Source organism: Hippopotamus amphibius, chromosome 11 (genome assembly GCF_030028045.1).
Source record: "Hippopotamus amphibius kiboko isolate mHipAmp2 chromosome 11, mHipAmp2.hap2, whole genome shotgun sequence".
In the NCBI taxonomy this organism is placed as follows: domain Eukaryota; kingdom Metazoa; phylum Chordata; class Mammalia; order Artiodactyla; family Hippopotamidae; genus Hippopotamus; species Hippopotamus amphibius.
Window position 1 is genome coordinate 37803715 of NC_080196.1, and position 21721 is coordinate 37825435.

General features: G+C 57.7%; 2 protein-coding genes across 4 annotated transcripts; both read left to right on the forward strand.

Annotated features, from left to right (window-relative positions):
- The first annotated feature begins 463 nt into the window (after window positions 1–463).
- On the forward strand, window positions 464–8236 carry KCNK16 (potassium two pore domain channel subfamily K member 16). Of its 3 annotated transcripts, XM_057700659.1 has the most exons (6): window positions 464–676; window positions 3905–4019; window positions 5085–5251; window positions 6035–6200; window positions 6527–6667; window positions 7880–8236. In XM_057700659.1, the coding sequence occupies exons 1-6, from the start codon at window positions 464–466 to the stop codon at window positions 8035–8037; spliced, it is 960 nt and encodes a 319-aa protein (XP_057556642.1). In that variant the 3' UTR covers window positions 8038–8236. The 3 variants fall into 3 exon arrangements, with proteins under 3 accessions (XP_057556642.1, XP_057556644.1, XP_057556643.1); XM_057700661.1 differs by lacking the exon at window positions 6527–6667; XM_057700660.1 differs by lacking the exon at window positions 7880–8236 and having other exon boundaries at window positions 6527–6750.
- Window positions 8237–8555: 319 nt separating this feature from the next.
- On the forward strand, window positions 8556–21204 carry KCNK17 (potassium two pore domain channel subfamily K member 17). Its single transcript, XM_057700658.1, has 5 exons — window positions 8556–8872; window positions 12014–12128; window positions 14571–14731; window positions 15242–15416; window positions 20124–21204. Exons 1-5 carry the CDS (start codon window positions 8600–8602, stop codon window positions 20429–20431), a joined length of 1032 nt encoding a protein of 343 aa, XP_057556641.1. The 5' UTR covers window positions 8556–8599; the 3' UTR covers window positions 20432–21204.
- The last annotated feature ends 517 nt before the right edge of the window (window positions 21205–21721 follow it).

A 21721-nucleotide genomic window follows, 5' to 3' on the forward strand; every position in this document is an offset into this window, starting at 1 on the left:
ACTGAGTACAAGGTCTATTCACACCCATTCTGATTTCCTTCCATATCCTAAGCTTGGGGGCTTGAAGATGTCATGGTAAGGAGCTGCGGGATTCCTGCGGGGCCTGGGTAGAGTGAAGGGAGCATCCGATTTGGCCCCAAAATGCCCACCCAACTTGGAGGCACAAGGCGAGACACGATGGCCTCAGGAGGACTGTTAGGCCTCTGAGGGGTCCCTGCCCCTGACTTGCTGCTCTCCGTGGAAAAAAAAAAAAAAAGACTGGGCGGGGGGTGGCAGGCCTGTTTGCACTCTTGGCACTTAGTGCAGCCAAGCTGAGCCGCACTGTTCAAACAGACTCCCCAGCCTCCGGACACCTGTGCTGAGGAGGGCGAGGCAGGCAGGAGGCTGGGCGCAGGTCCCTGGGCACTTCCCGCCCCTGAACCCACAGCCAGCCCCACGGCCCTGGCAGAGTCCTGGGCACGCCATGCCCCGCGCCAGGCTCTGCAGGTGCTGGGGCGGCCGGGTGCTGCCCCTGCTGCTGGCCTACATCTGCTACCTGCTGCTCGGAGCCACCATCTTCCAGCTGCTGGAGAAGCAAGCGGAGGCTCAGTCCAGGGACCAGTTTCAGTTTGAGAAGCTGCGCTTCCTGGAGAACTACACCTGCCTGGACCAGCAGGCTGTGGAGCAGTTTGTGCAGGTGAAGGGGAGATGCTGGTGTGGGCCAGTGGGCAGATGGGGGTCTCATTGCAGGTCCAGAGCCATCAGCTATGGCTGAGGCCCTGTTTGGAAGCAGAGTGTGGTGGGAACAGAGAGCCAGGTGAGACCTAGTGCCGGATTCTGGCCCTAGGTCTTCGACTGGATTGCTATGTGACACTGGGCAAGTCACTTAACCTCTCTTCTAGGAGAGGAGAAGAATTTTATGTGTTGCAGACATTTGACAGCTGATTGAAAGCGCTTTCTAAGGTGCCACTTGCTGCATAAACGTGAACCGTGTGGCAGTGTTATCAACACTGCACATATTTCCGCCCCCCACACTCCTGCGCTTCTCCTTCCCTGACTCCGGGGCTGCTGTTCCTTCTGCCTTCTCCCCGGTTCACGCCCCAGTGCTGACCACAGTCTAGATGGAGACACAGATAAAGGTCAGGGGCAGCCGCCATGCCTGCCGTGGAGCTGGGCTTGGTGAGCAGCAGCCAAAGGGACGGAGCCCGGAGGCTACAGGGGCCCCGGGGCCTCTCTCTGGTGGCAGAGCGGGCCACCCCTGCTTGGGCCCCTTCTGTACAAACTCTGGGGCCTCAGCACCTTCTCTCCCAGAAACCAGGCAAAACCAGGGTGTGGTGGGGGAAGATGAATGCATTCGAGACCAGGGAGTCGAGTGGGCGACAACACCCTCCCACCCCCACCCCCGCAAAGGAACAAGCCAGGTGCAGAATCATCACAATAACTGGCATTTATGGAGTATTTACAAGGTGCCCAAAACAGCAGCAAGCAGGGTCATCACGATGGGGTCCGACCCGTCCTGGTCCCTCACCTGGGGCCCAGTGTTTTACATGTGTTTCCGCATGGTTACCTATCGCTACCACTATCTCCAGTTTGTAACTGGAACCTGGGGCACAGAGAGGTCCAGTATGTTGGCCAAAGCTGCATAGTTAGTGACAGAGGCAGAACTCACACCCAAGCCAGCTGCTCCTCACCACACAAATTGGCATAGGTGCAGGGGGCAGGACACAGCCCTCTGCAGCAGCTCCCGAAGTGTGGGCCCGGGACCAGCAGCTTCGGCACCACCTGGGAGCTGGTTACAAATGCCACCCATCACGCCCCGCAGCAGGCCTCCTGAATCAGGGACTCTGGGGGCAGGGGCAGCAGGCCATGTGTTAGTAAGTCCTTCACATCACACTGACGCCCCCTCCAGATGGAGGACACCTGGCCTAGGCGATGAGCGGTGGGCTGACTGGTCTGAGAACTTTCCTGAGCCTGCGAGAGGTCTGTCCAGGCCCTTTCACCCAGGAATTGAGGCTTCTGGTCTCAGGCTTCAACTCCTTGCTCCCCAGCAGCACAGGGCGGGGACCACAGCATCCCCCATCGGGGCTGGGAAGGGTTCAGGAGCCGCCCCCGGAGGGGGGTTGGGGGAGGGGGGTGGGGGAGCGTGTTAAGCCAGAGGCCCTGGAACCCCCTCCACCCTCAGCCCCGGATCAGAGGCCAAACCCAGGAGCCTGGAGTGGCGGAAGAATTCACAGCTGGGGCCGAACAGAGGCACAGGCTTGACTGCAGCCCTGAGGGAGGGGCCCCTGATTAACACCCCCAGGCCTCCCCAGGGGTCCTCAGCCTCCTTGGGAGGGACCCTCACTTGCCAGGGGATGTCTAGGTGAGAAGCAGAAGAACGCTAGGATAAGATTCCCAAAGGACAGATCACACTCGCCTCGGTATCCGCGAGGGATTGCTTGCTGGAGTCCTGCGAAGGCTCACGTCCCTGACGGCCTGCCCTCCGTATCCGCGCGTGTGAACCCTGCGGGCGTGGACCCCGTGGATGTGCAGGGCCTGCTGTACTGTTCAGACGATAAGAAGGAAAAAGGCTATAAACAGTAGTAAGCACAGCACTGAAGACCGGCACCATCAGGAAACAAGGCCTTGCCCAGGGTCCCAGGACTCCCGTCTGCCTTTCTCACCACGCGCGGATGCTTAGAGAAGAGTGGGCGCTCCGCATTGGGGGCCCCCCGCCAGTGCCCTCGCCCACATTGCGGGCCCCCCTCGGCAGAATGGAGACCCTCAGGCTGGCGTAGGGGACAGCTGGGTCTAGGGCCAGTGCTGCTCCCACGGGCGAGGGTCTCTGGGGAGCAGACGTGTCCTGGAATGTTCGGTCCTGGTGTCTCTGGGTGTGTGGGAAAGAGAGGGAGGCCAAAGTTCACGTGGGAAGAGGCCAGTTCTGCCAAAGTGAAGAGACGCAGACACCCAGACTGGCCTGGCCCCCAGGGGCTACCCCACCCCCGGTAGAGCTCGCTCACCCAGCCAATGGGAAAACAGTTCCCACAGGAACTAGAGGCTGGAGCTTTCCCCTCCCCCATTGCCTCCCTCCTGGCTTTAGGGCTCTAGCCGGTGGCAGGGCTGTGCTGCTGCCCTGGGACAATTCACAGCTACAGGGGAGGTAGTGGGGAGCAGATGGATGAGGGAGTCCTGCCCACCTCCAAGAAGGCTGGGCCCAGAGACAGAGGGGCTTAGGCTTGAGCCTGTGGGTTCCGGTTCTGTAAACAGCAACATGCACACACATGCAACATACAGCACCCATGCACATGCCACATGTATACAACACACCATAGATATACACCATCAATACACACACACACACACACACACACAGGACCTTTGCCCTGGCCTCTGGTGGAATTTCCCCTGTAGGCCTGGGCTGGGGCTCACTAGGGGGCAGCAAAGCGCAAGGCTGCCAGCTCACCTGGAAGCTCAGAGAACACAGGGTTCTCTGTCCCCCACCATCAGCCCCATGGGAGGGCAGCCCCATGGCTTTCCCGTGGTCCTGAACCTCATGTTCCCAAGTAATCCCTTCCAGGAGCATCCAATCTGAAACCTTCCCATTGTCCTGACAACCCATGGGGCCTCACCCTCTTGGCCGTAGGCAGCATCTCCCACCTGGACCGCTCTGTGAGCACCCGCTGCCTCCCGAGGCCCATTTCCCCTCCACCAGCCACACTTACAGCCCACATCTCACTCAGCCCTGGCCAGTGCAGCAGGCAGTGAATTTGGAATTCAATGACCTTGGGCAGGTCAGCCACTCCGAGCCTTCGTTTCCTCTTCCATGTGTGACTAACAGCATCACTAGGTGAGACAACACGGAAGCACCCTGCAGAGAGCTTGGCCACCAGCCGGTGCCGTCAGCTCCCTTGTCCTCCCACCCCATGCCACCCCCCGCCCTCCACAGGTCATCATGGAAGCCTGGGTGAAGGGTGTGAACCCCAAAGGCAACTCCACCAACCCCAGCAACTGGGACTTCGGCAGCAGTTTCTTCTTTGCAGGCACGGTCGTCACCACCATAGGTAATGGGTCAGGGTGGAGTAGGGCACCCCCAATGCCCCTGCTGAAGTTTGGGTTCCCTAAAAGCAGGTGCTGACACAAGGATGTGGTTTATCTAGGAGACCATTCCCGGGACCCAGGAGAAGTGGGAAAATGAGACAGGAAAAAGCAACAAAGTTTGCAGTCATGAGCTGGTTAGGGCACCTGGGTTCACAAATGCTGGGGGGATCCTCTGAGAAGCTAAGGAGAGGGCTGCCAGGGGTGAGGAAGCAGGCGTATTTATCTACCATCTCCTGCCCCAGCTGACTGAGGGCTGATTCCGGATGTATTAACTTGCCAGTATTTTGGACCTGCCCACAGACCAAGTGCACTCCTGCGGCCAGAATAATCCCTCAGGTGGAGAGAGAGGCAGGGACTTGGGGTGGGGAATCCTCTGCGTGTACAGGAGCTGTCCACCCTGCTGCAGGTGCTAGCCCGGTGTTCCAAGGGGACAGGGCACGGACAAGCATGTGCTCTACCCCCTCAGCGAAAACCCACCCCACCTCCCACAAGGAAACCCCAGACCCCACTGACTCCGATCTCCCCATCCATTCAGTTAAATCCTGTTCCACACGCCTTCCTTGAACTCAGGTGATGTTCAAAGCAGATGGACTGGAGGTAGGAGATTATGAACTTGGCTCAGACCCAAGTTTGGCTCTCAAGGAGATTCTGATCCAATAAAGAGGGATAAGATAAGCACACAAAAAGCAAGCGCCCAAGGCAAAGTAGGTAATTAGATAGGATGACATAAAGCACTGTGGGGAATCACACCTAGTAGGGAGGAAGACAGCAGTCTGGAGGCAGTCTGGAGGGCTTCCTAGAGGCAGTGTTTTTGGAGATGGGCCTTCAGAGACAAGCAGGATTCTTACAAATAGAGATCATTCTAGAAGAGGTTAAGAAGAGTGCTCAAGGGAACAGAGGAGCTTCCCCTCCCCTCCCACCACCCCACCCCCCAGCAGTGGTGGAAAACCAACCTCTGCTAGAGTCTGTCAGGGAAGCAGTTCTGAATTCTTCCTTCCCCATATTTGCACACCTCCCTCCCCCTGCAGGATACGGGAACCTGGCGCCCAGCACGGAGGCAGGCCAGGTCTTCTGTGTCTTCTACGCCCTGGTGGGCATCCCACTCAACGTGGTCTTCCTCAACCACCTGGGCACAGGGCTGCATGCCCACCTGACCATGCTGGAGAGGTGGGAGGACCAGCCCAGGCGCTCCCAGGTAGGGCTCCTCCCTCCCCACAGCCCCGCTGGGTCAGAGTCTGTTGCAGGTGGAGTCTTCCAGAAGCTGACACTGAGACAGAGTTTGGCTAGCAAGGTATTAGGGGTTGACACCCACGGAAGAAAAGGACTGGGCAGAAGGAGAAGTTAAGTTGTGATACAGGCTGGACAAAGCCTTGGCCCGCCCCTCAAGGAGTTTGGCTGTCCCTCAGTGGGTGCTGACGTGGCCAGGACTCTGCCCCGGCCTCAGTCAGACGCTGGAAAGGTGTGCCCGTGGGCCAGGGAGCTGACGGCTGGAGGCCGCCTGCTGGTGGCTTGGCAAGGCCTTCTTTGAAGGCGGTTCTATCTGGGCAGCACACCTCCATGGTCATCACAGAACTCAAAAGCAAACTCCATGTCACCCTGAACACCCCCAGTGCCCACCTGTCGTCTGGCCCCTTGCAAAGCTAGGCACGTAAAGAGGCAGGGGCGCAGAAGAATCTGGGACACATCAATAACAGTGCTCTATTCCAGATCTGAGTCCCCGGGGGGCCTGTACATGTGGACCTCAAGCCTGAAGGCGTCTCCAGCTTGACCCACCAAAACAATCCCTCTGACCAGGTCTTTCCCTGGCCTGGGCAAGATCACACACACAGAGATACAACGCCCATCCCAAAAGTCTGCAGGGCAGGGCAAGGACCTGGCTATGGCCCAGCCCACTTCCTCTTTTGCCCCGAAACGGCTCCCCCCACTTACAATCCTGGGCCTTCCAAGAGGACTCAGAGACAGACTCCTCCCCTTTCAGCTACTGCAGACCTTGGGCCTGGCCCTGTTCCTGGCCCTGGGAACGCTGCTTGTTCTCATCTTCCCACCCATGGTCTTCAGCCATGTGGAGGGCTGGAGCTTCGGCGAGGGCTTCTACTTCACCTTCATCACCCTCAGCACCATCGGCTTCGGGGACTATGTCGTCGGTGAGAAAGTGGCAGTCACAGATCTCAGGGTGGGGGCCACTGGGATTCGGGGGATGGGGAGATGTCAGCAGCGGGTAATTACTGAGGATGAGAGAGCCCCTGGTTATTCACAGGAGACAAATACTTTGTGAGGCTGCTGTGAATTCTCACAACATCCTCAGAATCGCTGGTCCAGGACCCATCACCCTTCCCCCCAGGGACTGCCACTGCTGATCCTTGTTATGGGGATGCTGGCGGGGAGCCCCTGTGGAACCCGGGGGGGGGGGGGCGGTGGCTGTGCCCTCAGACCTCTGGCATTTATCATGTCCCCCTTCATGTCCTGCCAGGCACGGACCCCAGCAAGCATTACATCTCGGTGTACCGGAGCCTGGCGGCCATCTGGATCCTCCTGGGCCTGGCGTGGCTGGCACTGGTCCTCCCCTTGGGCCCTTTGCTTCTGCACAGGTGCTCCCAGCTCTGGCTGCTCAGCAGAGGCCTCGGGCTCAAGGAAGGAGGAGCCCCCGAGACCAATGGACTCCCTAGACCTCAGAAGATTCCCATCTCTGCATGAGGCCCCCCAGTGGCCCCAGAAGCCCCTCCCAGCATCCCCACACCACCCCAAATGCCCTCTGAATTTCCTGCCTCAACTCCCCCTCTGCCAACCCACTCACTTCCCAGCCAGAGCTGGTCTCAGGAGCTCTCTGGAAAGAGAAAGGAGACAGGAATGTCCAAGAAAGTAACAGGAAGGAGACGTAGAGATGGGGCGGGAGACAGATGTGTGTGGAGCAAAATATGCACTGTTGTCCCAGAGCCACTCCCTCAAAAGTGACCCGAAAAAGTTGATTCTAGGCATGGATCCTTGTGGCCAAATCTCCATCACCCTCCTTGCACAACCTCCACCTCCCCTCCCCAAGGAAACCTTATACAGGACAGCAAACACAGGGCCACTTTATTTGTGCCTCATTTGATATGGGCATGGCGTGTTGTCAGGCCCCAGCTGTGTGTCAGGCCCTGGGCCAGGCTCTGGGACAATAACAGTGAACGTTCCTGCCCTCCAAGCGGAAGGACTAGACAAGCAGAGAGGCAACCCCGACCCAGGGGCCAAAACCCCATGACAGAGGTGGGGTGGGGCAGACCAGCATATGACGAGCACCCATGGGACCAGCCGGCAGGGAGGGGGGGAGGAGGGGGGAGGAGGAGGGAGGACCAGGCCGGGACTCTGGAGCCATCTTCATGCAAATAGAACGTCTGCCCTCAGGACGCTCCCAGCCAGAGGGGTAGGCAAGCTGCCTCTAAGCCTGCCAGTTCCTCTTGCCTACAAGTCTAGAGCTGTCCTTGAACAAGGCTTTGGCAAGCTTGGGTGTCCCACCCACTTTCCTGGGCCTGGCCTCACTTGACATCCTCAGGGCACACCTTGACCTCATTAATCCTTCTGGGCTCTTAAGAGCCTTTCCAAACAGTCCCTGGGAAAACATCAGCTAGCTGATCCCAGGAGATTTCCAGGAAATGAGCTCCATGGAGGCCCAGCCTCCTTTGGGAATACTGTGTGCAGCCTGGCCTTTCTCCTGCTAGACTGTGACATCTCTGGCCAGAAGGAGAGGAGAGATTTCCACCAGTCCAACCCAAAGCCCAACCTCACCAAGGACTGCAAACTTCTCTCAGCAAGACAGGCCCATAAGTGGCCAGGGACCTCTAGACAGGACTGAGGCAAGGCTGTGAAGCAGAGGAGGCTCCAGGTGAGACGCCCAGCAAAGGATCTACAGCAGCAAGAGACCCAGGACTTCCTGACACAGAGGAGAAGCTTGAGACACTGAGGACCCCCAGGACTCTCTACACACCTGGGTGGAGGAGGGAATGAGGGGCCCTCTTCAGAAGCAGGGAATGGACATGCCAGTGGGTCAAGGCTCCTCTTGCCTCCCAAGTTCATGGGCAAGTGGTGATCGGCTGGAGCCCCTTATCTTTCGGTACATAAAAGAAAGGATGGTGATGGGAGAAATCCAGGGAGGACCTGACAGGCAGCAAGTCCATGGCGATAGTCCCAGGGCCCCAGGACAATAAACGTGGCTTCCACTTTCTCTTCCCCCTGAGTGTGGTCTGCAGGAGTCCCTCCCACTGTTTGCTGGGAGGCTCTGGGCCCCTTCTCTCCCAGCACCTGCGGTCACCCAGCAGCCCTCCCCTTCTCCTGGAGCTAGCCTGCCTGGGGGTGGACACTCCACACACATTGGAGGCGGGGCCAGATGCCCACAGCTGGGCCTCTTTTTGTCCCTGGGATTGGATCCCAGTGTGGGGTGGAGCAGGGCTGTCCCATTCCCCAAGCACGCCTCCTCTGCTAAAAAAAACTGGGCACAGGCAGGCATTGGCTAGAGAAGGGACCAGCTGAGCACCTTCCCAGCCCTGCCTTCCCGCCTCAGTCCTGGTCCATGGCTCCCTGCTTTGGCCTCCGTGCCTCTCCCGCTAAGTGCAGGCAGAGAGCCCCAGAGAAGCCTGAGGGCAGGGTCCGGGGCTGCGCGGTGCCCAGCACATTGCTTCTGCTGCTTGCCTACCTGACTTACCTGGTATTGGGCACCAGCGTGTTCTGGCTGCTGGAGAGCCCCGCGGCGCAAGATTCCAGCGCGAGATTCCAGCACGACAAGTGGGCGCTGCTGCGGAACTTCACGTGCCTGGATGGCCCGGCGCTGGAGTCGCTGATTCGGGTTAGGGGCGAGCGGGGCGGCCCGGGCGCGGCGGGCTGGCGCAGGGGAGCGCAGGTGTGCACAGGCAGGGGCCCAGAGGGCACGCCCGGACTCCGATCAGGGCAACGCCAGGGGCACTTCTCCAAAAGAAAGTGGAGGGGACAGACGCGGGGACGCCCGGGGGCGCGCACTGCTGGATGGGGACCAGAGAATTGGGCTGGATCCCGACGGAGAGAGCCGGGCTCCGGCGAGAGGAATGCGCAGCGCGGTGCCGTGCGTCCCCCGGTTCGGGGCGAGAGGGCGTGACCCGCCTTGTCCAGACAGTTGCGTGACGCACGCATCCGAATCCGGGGGCGAAGACGACAGGGGGCGCGCTAATGGGGTCCAGAGCTGGGGGGCCGACCCAGCGTAGGGAGAAGCGCGCTGGCTGGCTTGGGAGGGGGCGGGAGGGGGCGACCTGGGACCGCGGGGCCGCTGTGTCTGGGTCGCACGGCCGGCAAAGGGCGAAAGGGCACCCTTGGCCCCTTCCACAGGAAACCCAGGTGCAAATTTGAGAACTGAGGGGCGAGGACGGCGGAGGGCGCTGGGCGTTGTCTACGGATGAGCAAGCCCGGCAGTACGACGTCGGAGTCTGGGAGGAAAAGAGTGCAGGGGTCGCTTGTCCCCCGCCCCTCGGCTGAGTGGAATGGGGCCGGGATGCACATGCCAGGGTCCGGGGGCTCGAAGTGCGCAGACCTGGGTCCGAGAGAATGAGAGCAGCAGACACAGGCGCGTTCCGTGGCTGAATCCGGTTTTCTCCGAGTCTTAGGGCTGAGGGCGGAGGAGGGGCGGTAGACGTGCGGCCCCAACCTCAGAGGCCCGGAGGGGCTGAAGCGGCCGATGGGTGGGAGGATGCAGAGGTCACGGAGGATGGAGACTGCTGAGGGGGTGGCGGGAGACCCGGTGGGGCGTGGGGAGGAGGGCAGGCAGGGACGGGTTCTTCCGGGCAGGGCTTCGCAGATGGACTCCTTCGACTCTGGGCAGGCGATCCTGGACTGGGAGCTGCTGGGATCTGGCGGAAGCATCAACTTCTCGGGCCCTGGCTTGGTCCGCTGGTGCAGACAGCTGCGCCCCTAGCCCGACATCCCCGCCTTGCAGTCCCGGTGCCTCCTCTGGTGAGGAGCGCAAGGCCTGTGTCCCAGAGTCGCCAGCGCAAAGCTAGTCCCCAGAAGGTGGCAGGAAACTGTCAGGTGGGAAGGGACGGGGTCACTGGAGCAGGGGTAGAGTTCTGAACCCTGGAACCGGGCTGGTGTGGCGGGGCCTGGAGCTGGGCAGGGGAAGGACTATCTCTGCTAAGAACTTAATGTGACACCTCCACCCCCTACTTATAAACGTCTACAAATACAGCCCGACTGCCTAGTCCTGGAGGCTCTGGGACATGACACACCCCTTGAAAAGGTGGTGAACTTCAATTACCAGCAGCCTTGGCCCCAGGAACGTTGACAATGATGGCAACGGGAATGATAGTAAATGCTTCTGTGCAGCACTTGCTGTGTGTCAGGCACTGTTCCATGCGGATTAACTCCATTCATCCCCTCCTACCTCACAAATAGGTGCCATTGTTATCATCCCCATTTTAGAGATGGAGAAACTGAGGCTGAGAGAGATTAAATACAAATGCATGGGTGCATAGCCAGGGCGCTGGGGCTGTCAACCATGAGTACTGCCTCGATGCCGATCTGTGTATGTGGGTGTTTCCCAAGGCTCCCTGAGGGGCTCTCACCTCTTCCCCTCAACCCCTTTCTGTTCCACCTCCACTTCACCTCCTCCCTCAACCCCCTGTGGATTCAGCCATCCCCAGAAACAGATGTGGTGTCTCCAACCCAAATCTACCCCCTGAGTGCAGACATGTGCATGCAACTTCCCAGTGGCCCTCAAATAACCCCAGGGTCCAGAGCAAGCAACCCTCCTCCTCCCACCGAGCACTGCCGCTCCACCTGTTCTAAATCTCTGACCTTGGCCTCACATCCACGCACCTTCACAGTACTCTTAGATGCATTCCTCACTATCCACACCAAATAGGGCCAGAGCCCTGGACTTCTGAATATCTCCTCTCTGTGCCTCCTGCACCACTCTGTGCCAGGATGCAGGCCAGGCCCTCTCCATCACTCACCCCTGCAGGACTCTCTCCTCTTCTGGTCTGCCAGCATCTTCTACGCTGCCAGGTGCCACAGAGCACACACACCTGAGCTTGCCTCCCCTTTGTTCAGTGACCTTGGAAGAGACCTGCCACTCCATCCCTGGCATGTCAGAGCCAAGTACCTGGCTGATAACTACTGTTCAGTCTCCCTAGTCTACATCCCAGACACAGTCCTCCCTCCCAGCCTTTGCTCCTGTGATCCCATTTACCTAAACGTCCTTCCACCAGGAACAGTCCTATCTGACCCTCAAGGAAGGCCCAACTAAAACATCTCCCCCTCCGTGAAGCCTTCTGCCCCTACACCCATCAGAATGCACACTTTTCCTATCTGTATTCCTTTCCTTCAGCATTGTATTTGTAATAATGACAATGATAGCAATTGCTGACCCTTCTCATGTACAGGTACTGTTCTAAGTCTTTACACCTAAGACCTCATTTAACCCTCAACAACTCGATGAAGTGGGTGTGATTAGTGTTCCCATTTTACAGAGGAGGAGACTGAGGCACAGAGAAGTTGGGTATCTTGCCCAGGACCATGCAGCTGTGCTGCCCGTGTACCTAAAGCTGCATGGGCTGCACTGTATCAAGTTCGTGAAGTTTGGCTCTGTCCCACTAAGGACTGAGGTCATGTCTCTGTCATCTTCAGCTCCACTAATACACCATATGCGGGGCCTGACCAGGGCTTGTTGCAAGAACAGGAGTGAGAAGGGGAGAGAACAAATGGTGTTCTTCCAGCCAATGAGATATTCTGGGCTGACCTGGGCTCCAGGGTGAAGGGAGGGGAAGGAGCTGTCCCCACGGTCCCTGCCCCGGGGGAGCCCCTAGTTGAAGGGGAAGAGCCTCCTTGCCCCGGACAGGCTGGGCCCAGAGTGGTCATGAGGATTGTCATGAGTGTGTGTGTGTGTGTGTGTGTGTGTGTGTGTTTGGGTGCAGGGGCCCCATTGCCCCACAGAGCCCAGTGGTCACTACAGCCTCTTCCCCAGGGCATCGTCAAAGCCTACCAAAATGGGGACATCACCCTCGACAACAGCACCAGCATGGGGCGCTGGGAGTTTGAGGGCGCCTTCTTCTTCTCCGTGTCCACCATCAGCACCATCGGTAAAAGCAGGATGGGGCCAGGGACGGTGAGCTGGGAAGGGCGGCCTCCCCTGAGAGGCGGCACCAGTCACTCTTAGAGGGGTTACTAGGGCCTCATGACTCTGAGCGTAAATGGACCTGGCAGCGGGGACACTGCCTGAGAGCAGAATCTCGGGCTCACCGAAGATGTCCTGAATCAGCTTCTGCATTTCACCCGGGTCCCCAGGATGTTTGTGAAGTGCTGCTCTGGGGACGTCTGCCTCACACAACCTCTCAGGAAGCAGAGGGTCCCCGGTGTGGCAGTAAAGACACTTCTGGGCACTATAAGTGTCCTGGTCTGCTCAGCCAAGCCCACCCTGGTACCACTGAGCCTGGGAAAGGGAGTGGTGGGGGTGGGGGGTGGGGTGAGGGAAAGTTGGGAAGGAAGGAGGGGCAGAAATCCAAAAAGAGCCTTTTGATCCCTTGTCCTTAGCCTTGGGGAAGGTGGCCATTCCTACCTCTCCACAGCTCACTAAGGCACCCCATCACTGCCATCACCCTCCTCTCCAACCCCCTTCCTCCCTCAAAACCCTGAACACCTGGGCTAGATCTCCCTTCCCCATCTCTAGCCCTGTCCTCTGGAGAGCAGAGGTGGAACTTGTCCTGGGAGGGTGCCTGGGGCTGTTGTTTGGGCAAGAAGAGCGGCCTAGATCCCTCCAGCTCTGACACCCAGGAAATGACTCAGGTGGGGCTGTCCCATCACCCTGCCTGCGTGCCTGGCCCCAGCGCCTGCGTGACACTGGACTCATCACCAGGTGGCAGGCTCACACCACTGGTGGTTACCGCTACCTCCTCCAACCAGCATCCTCTCTCCAGGAAACCAGTATCCCAGCCGCAGCCCTCCCCAGAGTGGAGCCGGGCGGGAGCACCTAGAGGACTCTCCATCTGGCTTTAAATCAGTCAATACTTCTTGGAAGCAGATCTCAGGCTACCCGAGGGCTTGGGCAGTCCTCCACCTTGAAGCAAGCATGCTCAGGCAGCCCCTCGACTCCACGGGCCCTGCACCCCAGAAGGATGGGGCAGGGTGGTGTTTATTTACCCTTACACCCCTGGGGTCTAGTACAAGGCCAAGCATACAGTGGGCGCTCAACAAACGCTGGCACAGCGAATTCGAGAAATACCCATTCCACCAGCACTTATTGAGTTCCACAGCAGGAGGGGATGTTGATGCCCAGGCACTGTGGGCCAGGTCTCCCAGATGTGTGGGGGTCTCTCATCTCTGAACCCCACACCTCCTACGCCCCCTGCCCCAGGCCTGTGACTTCGGCCCATCTAATTCAAAGTTTCGCAGCCCTTCTCTTCCCAGCTCTACTGTTCCCAACGTGGACTTTGTCCCGGTCCCTTCTCTCCACTCAGTGTTGCCCGAAAGCTGTCGGCCAGCTCTGAGGGGGAGGAGGGCTGGGGAAGGGGTCCCCGCTCTACCCCACATGCCTGATCTACACACCAGGCACTGTAAGCAGCAATTTTACACTTGAGATCTCATTTTGTCCATGTGGTCCAACCTCCAAAGATAAGGCTTCTTCCTTTCATGTCACAGATGAGGAAGCTGAGTCAGAGAAGTTGCACAACTTCCCCCAAGATCATGTAGCTAGTAAGCCACAGGGTTGGAATTCAAAACCCAGCTGGGGGCCATCCTTGCCCTTTCCAATGGCACCTACCCTTAGGGTAGGAATTCTAAACGACAGGAAAAAAGAGATAGCCATTCTGGGGTGGACAATAGGGAAACTCATGGTTCTGATTCCGACCACACACACACACTCTCACACACACACACACACACTCTCACACACACAGAGGAAATGCAGAGAAAGGAGGGGAAGAGGGGAGGTGGGAGACAGGGTACGTGTGGGACAGCCCACGAGGGAAGGAGGGAGATTCTGAGACACACAGCAGCTGGCTGCCTCCTTGGCAACCCCGCTACCCTGGGACCAGCACCCTGGGAGGGCAATAGTTTCCAAGCCCTAGAATGAAACAGGGTCTGACAGGCACACGGACATTCTGGGCCAGCAGGATGGGCCTGAGCCCTGACATCATTCATCATCTATAAAACCCGTCGCCAGCTTGCTCATTTATTCACTCAGCTATCCATCCATTCATTCAACAAAATCACTGAGTACCTAGTATGGTCCAGATAGTTCTAGGTGCTGGAGATACAGTGGTGAGTGAAGCTGGCAAGTCCCTGCTGCCCACGGGAGGCTGACATCCCCCCGTGAGGGAGCACAGGAGAGGCTGGTGGATGGATCCTGGAGGAAGTGGCTGGAGGCTCTGCAGCCCCCCACACCCCTCGCCCGCATCCCTCTGCGCAGCAAGTGTAGCATGGGAAGGGGAGGCTGTGGTACATACCAGCTGGCGCGTCCCTAGCGGGCTAGGAGTGAGGACCCCTGACGATGGAAAGGCTCCTGAAGTGTGCCCTTCTGGCCTCAGGCTACGGCAACCTGAGCCCCCGCACGATGGCCGCCCGCCTCTTCTGCATCTTCTTTGCTCTCGTGGGGATCCCGCTCAACCTCGTGGTGCTCAACCAGCTGGGGCATCTCATGCAACAGGGGGTGCACCGCTGTGCCCGCAGGCTGGGGGGCGCCTGGAAGGTGAGGGGGCTGCAGGAGCAGGGGCGAAGGGTGCGTCCCTGAGAGAATGAGGGGCTGTGGTGGGCGTCAGGGCCACGGGCGGCCAGGCTGTCACTGCCTGCAGGGAGAGGCTCTGGCAGAAAATGATGGCTGCGGTGGGTAAAAGCGCTCCCGGGGGGAGGGGTCACTGGTGGGAGCAGGGGGTCCTTCTGGGAATTGGGGTTACCGGAGGGAGTGAGGTGGGATTGGGGGTCACTGCCCAGAATGGGGGTCTTCCGTGATAAAGGGGCATCAATGGGGAGACACAGTGGGACCTGGAGGTTGCCAAGACCTTGGCAGGGAGCCTGGAGAACACACACCAGGTGGAGAGGCCCTGAGGGCAGCCCCCTTCTTACTGGGGGGGGGGGGGAGCTTGCCCTGACTTCGGCTCAGTACCCCCTAGGCTGTCTGCCCGCCCCCACCCCCCCAGCCCCGCAGCCCCATGCACTGGGCAGAGGCCTCAGGGGGGCTGGCCGCCATGTGTACTCACAGGACCCGGCCAAGGCCCGGTGGCTGGTGGGCTCCAGCGCCCTCCTGTCTGGCCTCCTGCTTTTCCTGCTGCTGCCTCCACTGCTCTTCTCCCACATGGAGGGCTGGAGCTACGTAGAGGGCTTCTACTTCTCCTTCATCACGCTCAGCACTGTGGGCTTCGGCGACTACGTGATTGGTGAGAACCCCCAGCGGGCAGTGGGAGGGGCACCCTCTATTCACCTGCCCATAGCCCAACTCCCTGGGCACCTGCTGCATGCCAGGCCCCGTGGGGTTTGGGGACCTAAAGTCCAGAGGACACAGGCTTTGGCAGGTTCAGCCTGCGTTTATGGTGTGATGGGGCTAAGTTCACCCAGCTAAAAAGTGACAACTGGAGTTTGAACCCAGTGCCTTGGGCTGTAAGCCACGTTCCTGGTCATCCTGGCAAGGCTGAGAACTCCACAGGCTCACCCATTATTCTTAAAGCTCATCAGATAAAGGGGGGCCCCGAGTTTCCTCCCCCATCCATCTTTGTCCCAGGGTGTCTTCTCCCCACTTCACCCCACCCCAGGAAATGCCAGCTTCTTACTGTCCCTGGGTTGAGGGCCACCTAGCCCACATCACAGCCCGGGGTCCGGCAGGAGAGTCTGGGAGAATCAGAAAATCCCAGCCTCCTCCAACCCCTCATGGAAAACAGTTGGCCCCCAAACTCTATCAGTAAGAAAGGGCTGCGTGCTCCAGAGGGTCCAAAGTGGGGTTGAATCAGTGGTCATCGCCCGTGGTGGACAAGACAAGGGCCCCAGAAGCAACCGTCCTCGCAGAATAGAGCTGAGGCAGATGCCCAGCAGGTGGCAGCAGAGGGACATTCTGCGGGGTACAGGGGTGGCTGGGCCCCCAGCTCAGCCTCATCCCCCTTCACTCCCTGCCCCACTAAAGGATCACCAAAAGAGCAGCGGCCACCGGCACCACCACACGCTGGCCTCAAGGGATTCTGTGCCCTCCCTCGGATCCCTGATCCCAAACTGGGGAGGAGGCCCTGCCCTTCTCTCCTTCAGAGACAGACAGAACCCAGCCTGGAATATTGAAATGAGGTCCTACCAAAGTAACAGACAGCTAGCCAATTAAGCAACCAAGAGTGATAACTGTCACATTTTACTGAGGAGGAAGATGAAGGTCAGAGAGGCCAAGCCATTTGCCTGAGATTGCACAGCTAGTAGGACATGAACTCTGATCTGTTTGACTCTAAAACTCTTATCTTTTCCAGACGTAGGGCCTCACATAGCCCCTCTCTGGGCCTCAGTGTTCCTATCTGTAAATGAGGGGCTGGGCTCGGTGATGGGTAAGACCCCTCAGTGCCTTCTGGCCTGTGTGCAAAGTCCCCTTCCCTGAACCTCTCCTTCCCCAGGAAGCAGGATCTGGTGTCAGGGGCCTCATGCTGCCCCTTCCTAATGCCATTCTTCATCCTGGAACGGAGGCTGTTGCTCTGCAAGGAAATCTTTGAGACAGTTTCCTCCAAGTGGGTCATGCTTCCACTCCTACCCTCAGAGAGGAGAGATGTGTATGAGGAGAACTGAGCCCACAGCCCACAAGGGCCACGTCTGCCCCCCTCACAGCTCAGAGAATGAGTTTTGGATCTGTCCTCCCCTCTGTTCCCACTGCCATTTCCCTAGTTTAGGCAGGGCTGTTGCATATGGCTGGTTGTGCAGGTCAGGCACTGCACAACCCTAAGGGGTTGCCGTTCACACAGTGCACAATGAGGATGGCATCCACGGACTGGTGCAGCCTCTGTCCTTGTCCCCCCTTGGCTCTTATGACCTTTAAAAATGACAAGTGCTGTCCCGCCACCTGCCCAGCTCCTCTGAAAACCTTCAGTGCTTTCCCCCAACAGCTGCCCCCTCCCCCCACCAGCCCCCCCCCCACCCCAGGACTCAAAGGATGAGAGTCAGGATTTGCCCCCAGTGATAGTCTTAAACCCACAAGCCCTTGTTCTCTGAGGGTGTGCAGTGCAAGATGGGGGCAGGACAAGGGGGAATGGGGCCTCAACTACAGTCTCTTGGTGCCCACTGATCACTGGGGCTCCCAAAGTTTGGTCCTGGATGGGCACAGCTGACAGCAGACTGCCCTAGAATCGTGCCTGCAGAAACCTCTACGAGGTTAACGAGGAGGCTCTGTGAGGATGTCCTGAGGCCCCCAGTCCCCTGAGGGCAGGCAGGCAGGGGGAAGAGGGGCAGGCCTCTCTAGACATGGACACCCTGGAAACGGGAGGCAAGGCTCTGCCACCATCGGGGAGGGGGGATGGGGAGTGACATCCACACAGCCATCTCTGCAGGCGTGAGGAGAGCTGCTCCGGGTCCCTGCTACCCTGTGAGCCATGCTGTGGGGACTGGCAGGGCAGGGACATTGGTGTATGGGACACAGGCCCCCCACAGGCCCTTTCCACCAAACACTCTGACTGAGAACCCCTGGTATGAACCCACAAGGGCCCTCTAAGTCCAGAGGGGCTGCCAGGCAGACCACTCCCACCAAATGGCAAAGGGCAGCACTGTCCCCTGAACCACATCTCCAGAGATGTGCTACTCAGACTTTTCCCTCTGCAGCCATCTCAGTGCCTCGTGACAAGTGACCACATGTGCCCCCACTTGCCCCCGTGTCAGATCACACAGCCCTGAGTTGTGGCTGCTACAGCTGGGCTGGTCAGAAGAGTTGTCGTTGTCGACCATGTCCAGCGTGAAAGGGGGAGCTCAGAGTGGAGAGGAAAGCAGGGCCCAGTCACATAGAGGGCCTCACAGGCCGAGTCATACATTTTGGACTCTGTCTTAAGTCCAAAGGAGAGCACTGAAGGTTTTCAGAGGAGCTGGGCAGGTGGCGTGACAGCATTTGTCATTTTTAAAGGTCATAAGAGCCAAGGGGGGACAAGGACAGAGGCTGCACCAGTCCATGGGTGCCACCTCACTGTGCTCTGTGTGAATGGCAACCCCTTAGGGTTGTGCAGTGCCCAACCTGCACAACCAGCCCCTGACTGCCTCATCTGTAGCTCCAGAGAAGAGAAAGAAGTTGATTAAGGTCATAGAGCAGGCAAGCCAAGGACAGGTCTAGGATGGACTCCCAAGCCAGCGATCCACATACCCACATGTTCTAGAATCTGCCATAGATAGCCAAGAGGGGACAACCCACCCTCAATTCTTCCCCATGTCTCTCAGCCTTCCCTGTCCTCCAGGGACGGGGTCAATCCCCTTTCTTGGAAGGGAAGGCTGAGGTCCATCATCTGCACTCTGGGCACGCACTGTCCCATGTCAGCAGCCACAAGGGGTGCTGTCTTCACAACCACTCCTCTTGGCCCCAGCACGGTGGCCAGAGCAGCCCCCAGGTCCCAGCCACCTGCTCCACCCTGGCCTCACAGCCCCTGCTTCTCTCAATTGCATTTGCAACTCTGTTGAGCGCCTTGCCAGCTGCCAGGTCTCCTGCCACTTATGATTTCAGCTAAAAAAAATGAAATAAGAGGAGAGAAGAACGCCTCCTCCCCTCTGTTGCCAGAAGCAAGCAGAGCTGATGGGTGGCCAGGGCAGAGAGCTGGCTCACGACTGATCTCATTTGGGACCGCCAGCGGAATCATGGCCCCATAACCCAATCAGCCTAATCCAATCCCCGCTCCTGCCAGGCGGTGTGTCGGTCCAGGGCTGTGGGCTCATCCCCGAGCTGGGGCCCAGGAGAGGGGTTCAGGCTGGGGAAGACAGGGAAGAGAGGTTGGGGCCAGCAGGACAGGATGGGGGTGGGCAGAGGGGTGGGTGGTACAGGGACCTGAGACAGAAGAAGATGTCAAAGAAATAAGAGGCCAGATCTCTGCCCTTTGAACAATCCTGATCTGATAAGGGAGATAAGATAGACCCCCCCGGACAGAGGGAAGAACTAAGTTATGGAGCAGGCTCTTGACACGATTTATCTAGATAAGCTTCACGGTAACCTCCATCTGTCCCCTCCCTCAGCTGACTGTGTTGGGGCACAGTGCAGGGATCCCAAGGTGAGGAAAACTGTCACCTGCCTACAGGTTTTACCTGCCAGGCACCATCCTGAGCACTTTATGATATGAACCCATATGAGAGTCATAACAGTCCCAGAAGGTGCACACTCTTGTTGTCACCATTTTATAGATGACGAAGCTGAGGCCCAGAAAGAGTAAGTAACTTACCCAGCAAAACACATTGGCTTACTCCCCAGTCTAGTCTCTGGGGAGTGAGGTCTGAGCTGAGACCTGAAGTGTGAGGAAATGAAGAGCATTCTGAGCTGAGAGGACAGCAAGTACAAAGGCCCTGGGGCAGGAAGGATGATAGGTGGAAAAATAGGGAAAGACCAGAGTGACTGGAGCACAGCACTCAAGGGGGAGACGTGTGCAGATTAAGGCTGGAGAAGTATATGGAAGGCACTGGGCTGAGAATGTAGGAGAATGTTCTTCCTAAAGCTCCTGGCAAGCTGCCTTCCTTCAGACATGAGAAAACCAAACACAGAAATAGGCCAAAGACAGAGCGGGCATTAGAATATCATGGAGGGTTTGTGAAAACACAGATTACTGGGCCCACCCCCAGAGTTTCTGATTCAGTAGGTCTGGAGTAGAATCCAATCATTTGCATTTCTAACAGCTCTGCTGCTGGTTCAGGGGCCCAAGAACCACTGGGATAGAGTACAGAGTCCTTCGGAAAGACAAAGGAATTTCAGCTTCTAAACCCTAGATGTTAATCCAGGGACGTTTCCTAGAATCCCGGGGAGGTAATCACAAAACCAGCAATCTCAGACCAGTTTGGACTTCCCACATTCTGCTCAGACACATCAAGCCATGTGTGTCTGTTTCCGTTTTGGGAATGTGGCCCTGACTTTCCCAGATCTCCATCCCCTGACCTTGCTTCTCCCCCAGGGATGAACCCCTCCCGGAATTACCCACGGTGGTACAAGAACACAGTGTCCCTGTGGATCCTTTTTGGGATGGCATGGCTGGCTTTGATCATCAAACTGATCCTCTCCCTGCTGGAGACGCCACGAGGATCCTATTCCTGCTACTGCCCCAGCTCCAGGGGGAGCTTCAAGCCCCAAAGATGGAGGAAGGGCCTGGACGGAGAGGCAGAGCCCCACACCCCACAGCCAGGCTGCTGTCCAGAGGGGCCTGTAATCACCCAGCATCCAGAACCCTCTACTCAAGTCTCATGCTGTGAGAAGGACGGCTAGCTGTATTCCAGCATTTGTTCCACTTCTTCAGCAGCAAGATCCCTGATTTTAAGCTTGGCATAAGACCCCCCCAGTGTGGGCTTCCCTGGTGGCTCAGTGGTTAAGAATCCACCTGCCAATGCAGGGGGCATGGGTTCAAGCCCTGGTCCAGGAAGATCCCACATGCTACAGAGCTACTAAGCGCATGCGCCACAACTACTGAGCTTGCACTCTAGAGCCCACGAGCCACAACTATTGAGCTCACGTGCTACAACTACTGAAGCCTGTGCGCCTAAAGCCTGTGCTCCACAACAAAAGAAGCCACCGCAATAAGAAGCCTGCGCACCGCAATGAAGAGCAGCCCCCGCTCTCCACAACTAGAGAAAGCCTGTGCGCAGCAACAAAGACCCAATGCAGCCAATAAATAAATTTATTTAAAAAAAAGAGAAAAAAAAAAGAAGACCACCCAGGCTAAATTCTACATATTTGGTCCTCCCTTGAAGCTAGGTGCAGCTATATGATTAAATTTTGCCCAACAGGACACACAGAGAAGCACTCTGTGTGACTTATGGATGTGACTTTCAGTGTGTTGGGGGGTGCTCCTCTTTATCACTTCCTTTTAGCGGGCTGCAGTGCTGGTATGGTGGCTGGAGCTCTGGCAGCCACGTTGCACCATGACGTAGAGGCCATGTTTGAGACTGGTGACACAATAAGAAAGAAAGAGCCTGGATTCCTGATGTTTGCAGTCACCATAACAAACCTGGACTGAATACCACCAGATTTCATTTATGTGAGAGAGAAATAAATGTCAATTTTATTTAAAACATTATTAATTGGGTTTTTCTGTCACTCACAACCAAATCTAATTCTAATTCTGGGTGACATATGCACCCAGAGACAAAGGCAGCTTCCAAGACTGGAGCAGACAGAGAGAGAAACCGCTCCTCCCCAGGTGAGTCTGCCCAGGACTGGAGCAGCAGTGTAGGCCCTCCACACCCCCAGAGACCTTCCAGGTAAACTCACTAAAGATTTGCTGATAACTCTCAGGGCTGATACAGCCAGCAGGCAGCTGGTCCCAGTTCAGCTGCTAAAGTCTTGCTCTATCACTCACGGACACCACAGAAAAGCCCAGGACAGGCCAGGGGCCTCCTCCTGCCTCAACCTGTCCCACTGCATTTGAAGGCTCCAACCACAGTTTGCAAAGCCAGGCGGGGTTTGCAGAGGTCACTTCTGTTTGCAGAGCATCTCAACCTAAGCATTTCTGTCTCTCACTCAAGGTTGCTACTAAAGGAGCACATAGCAGTGTGGTCC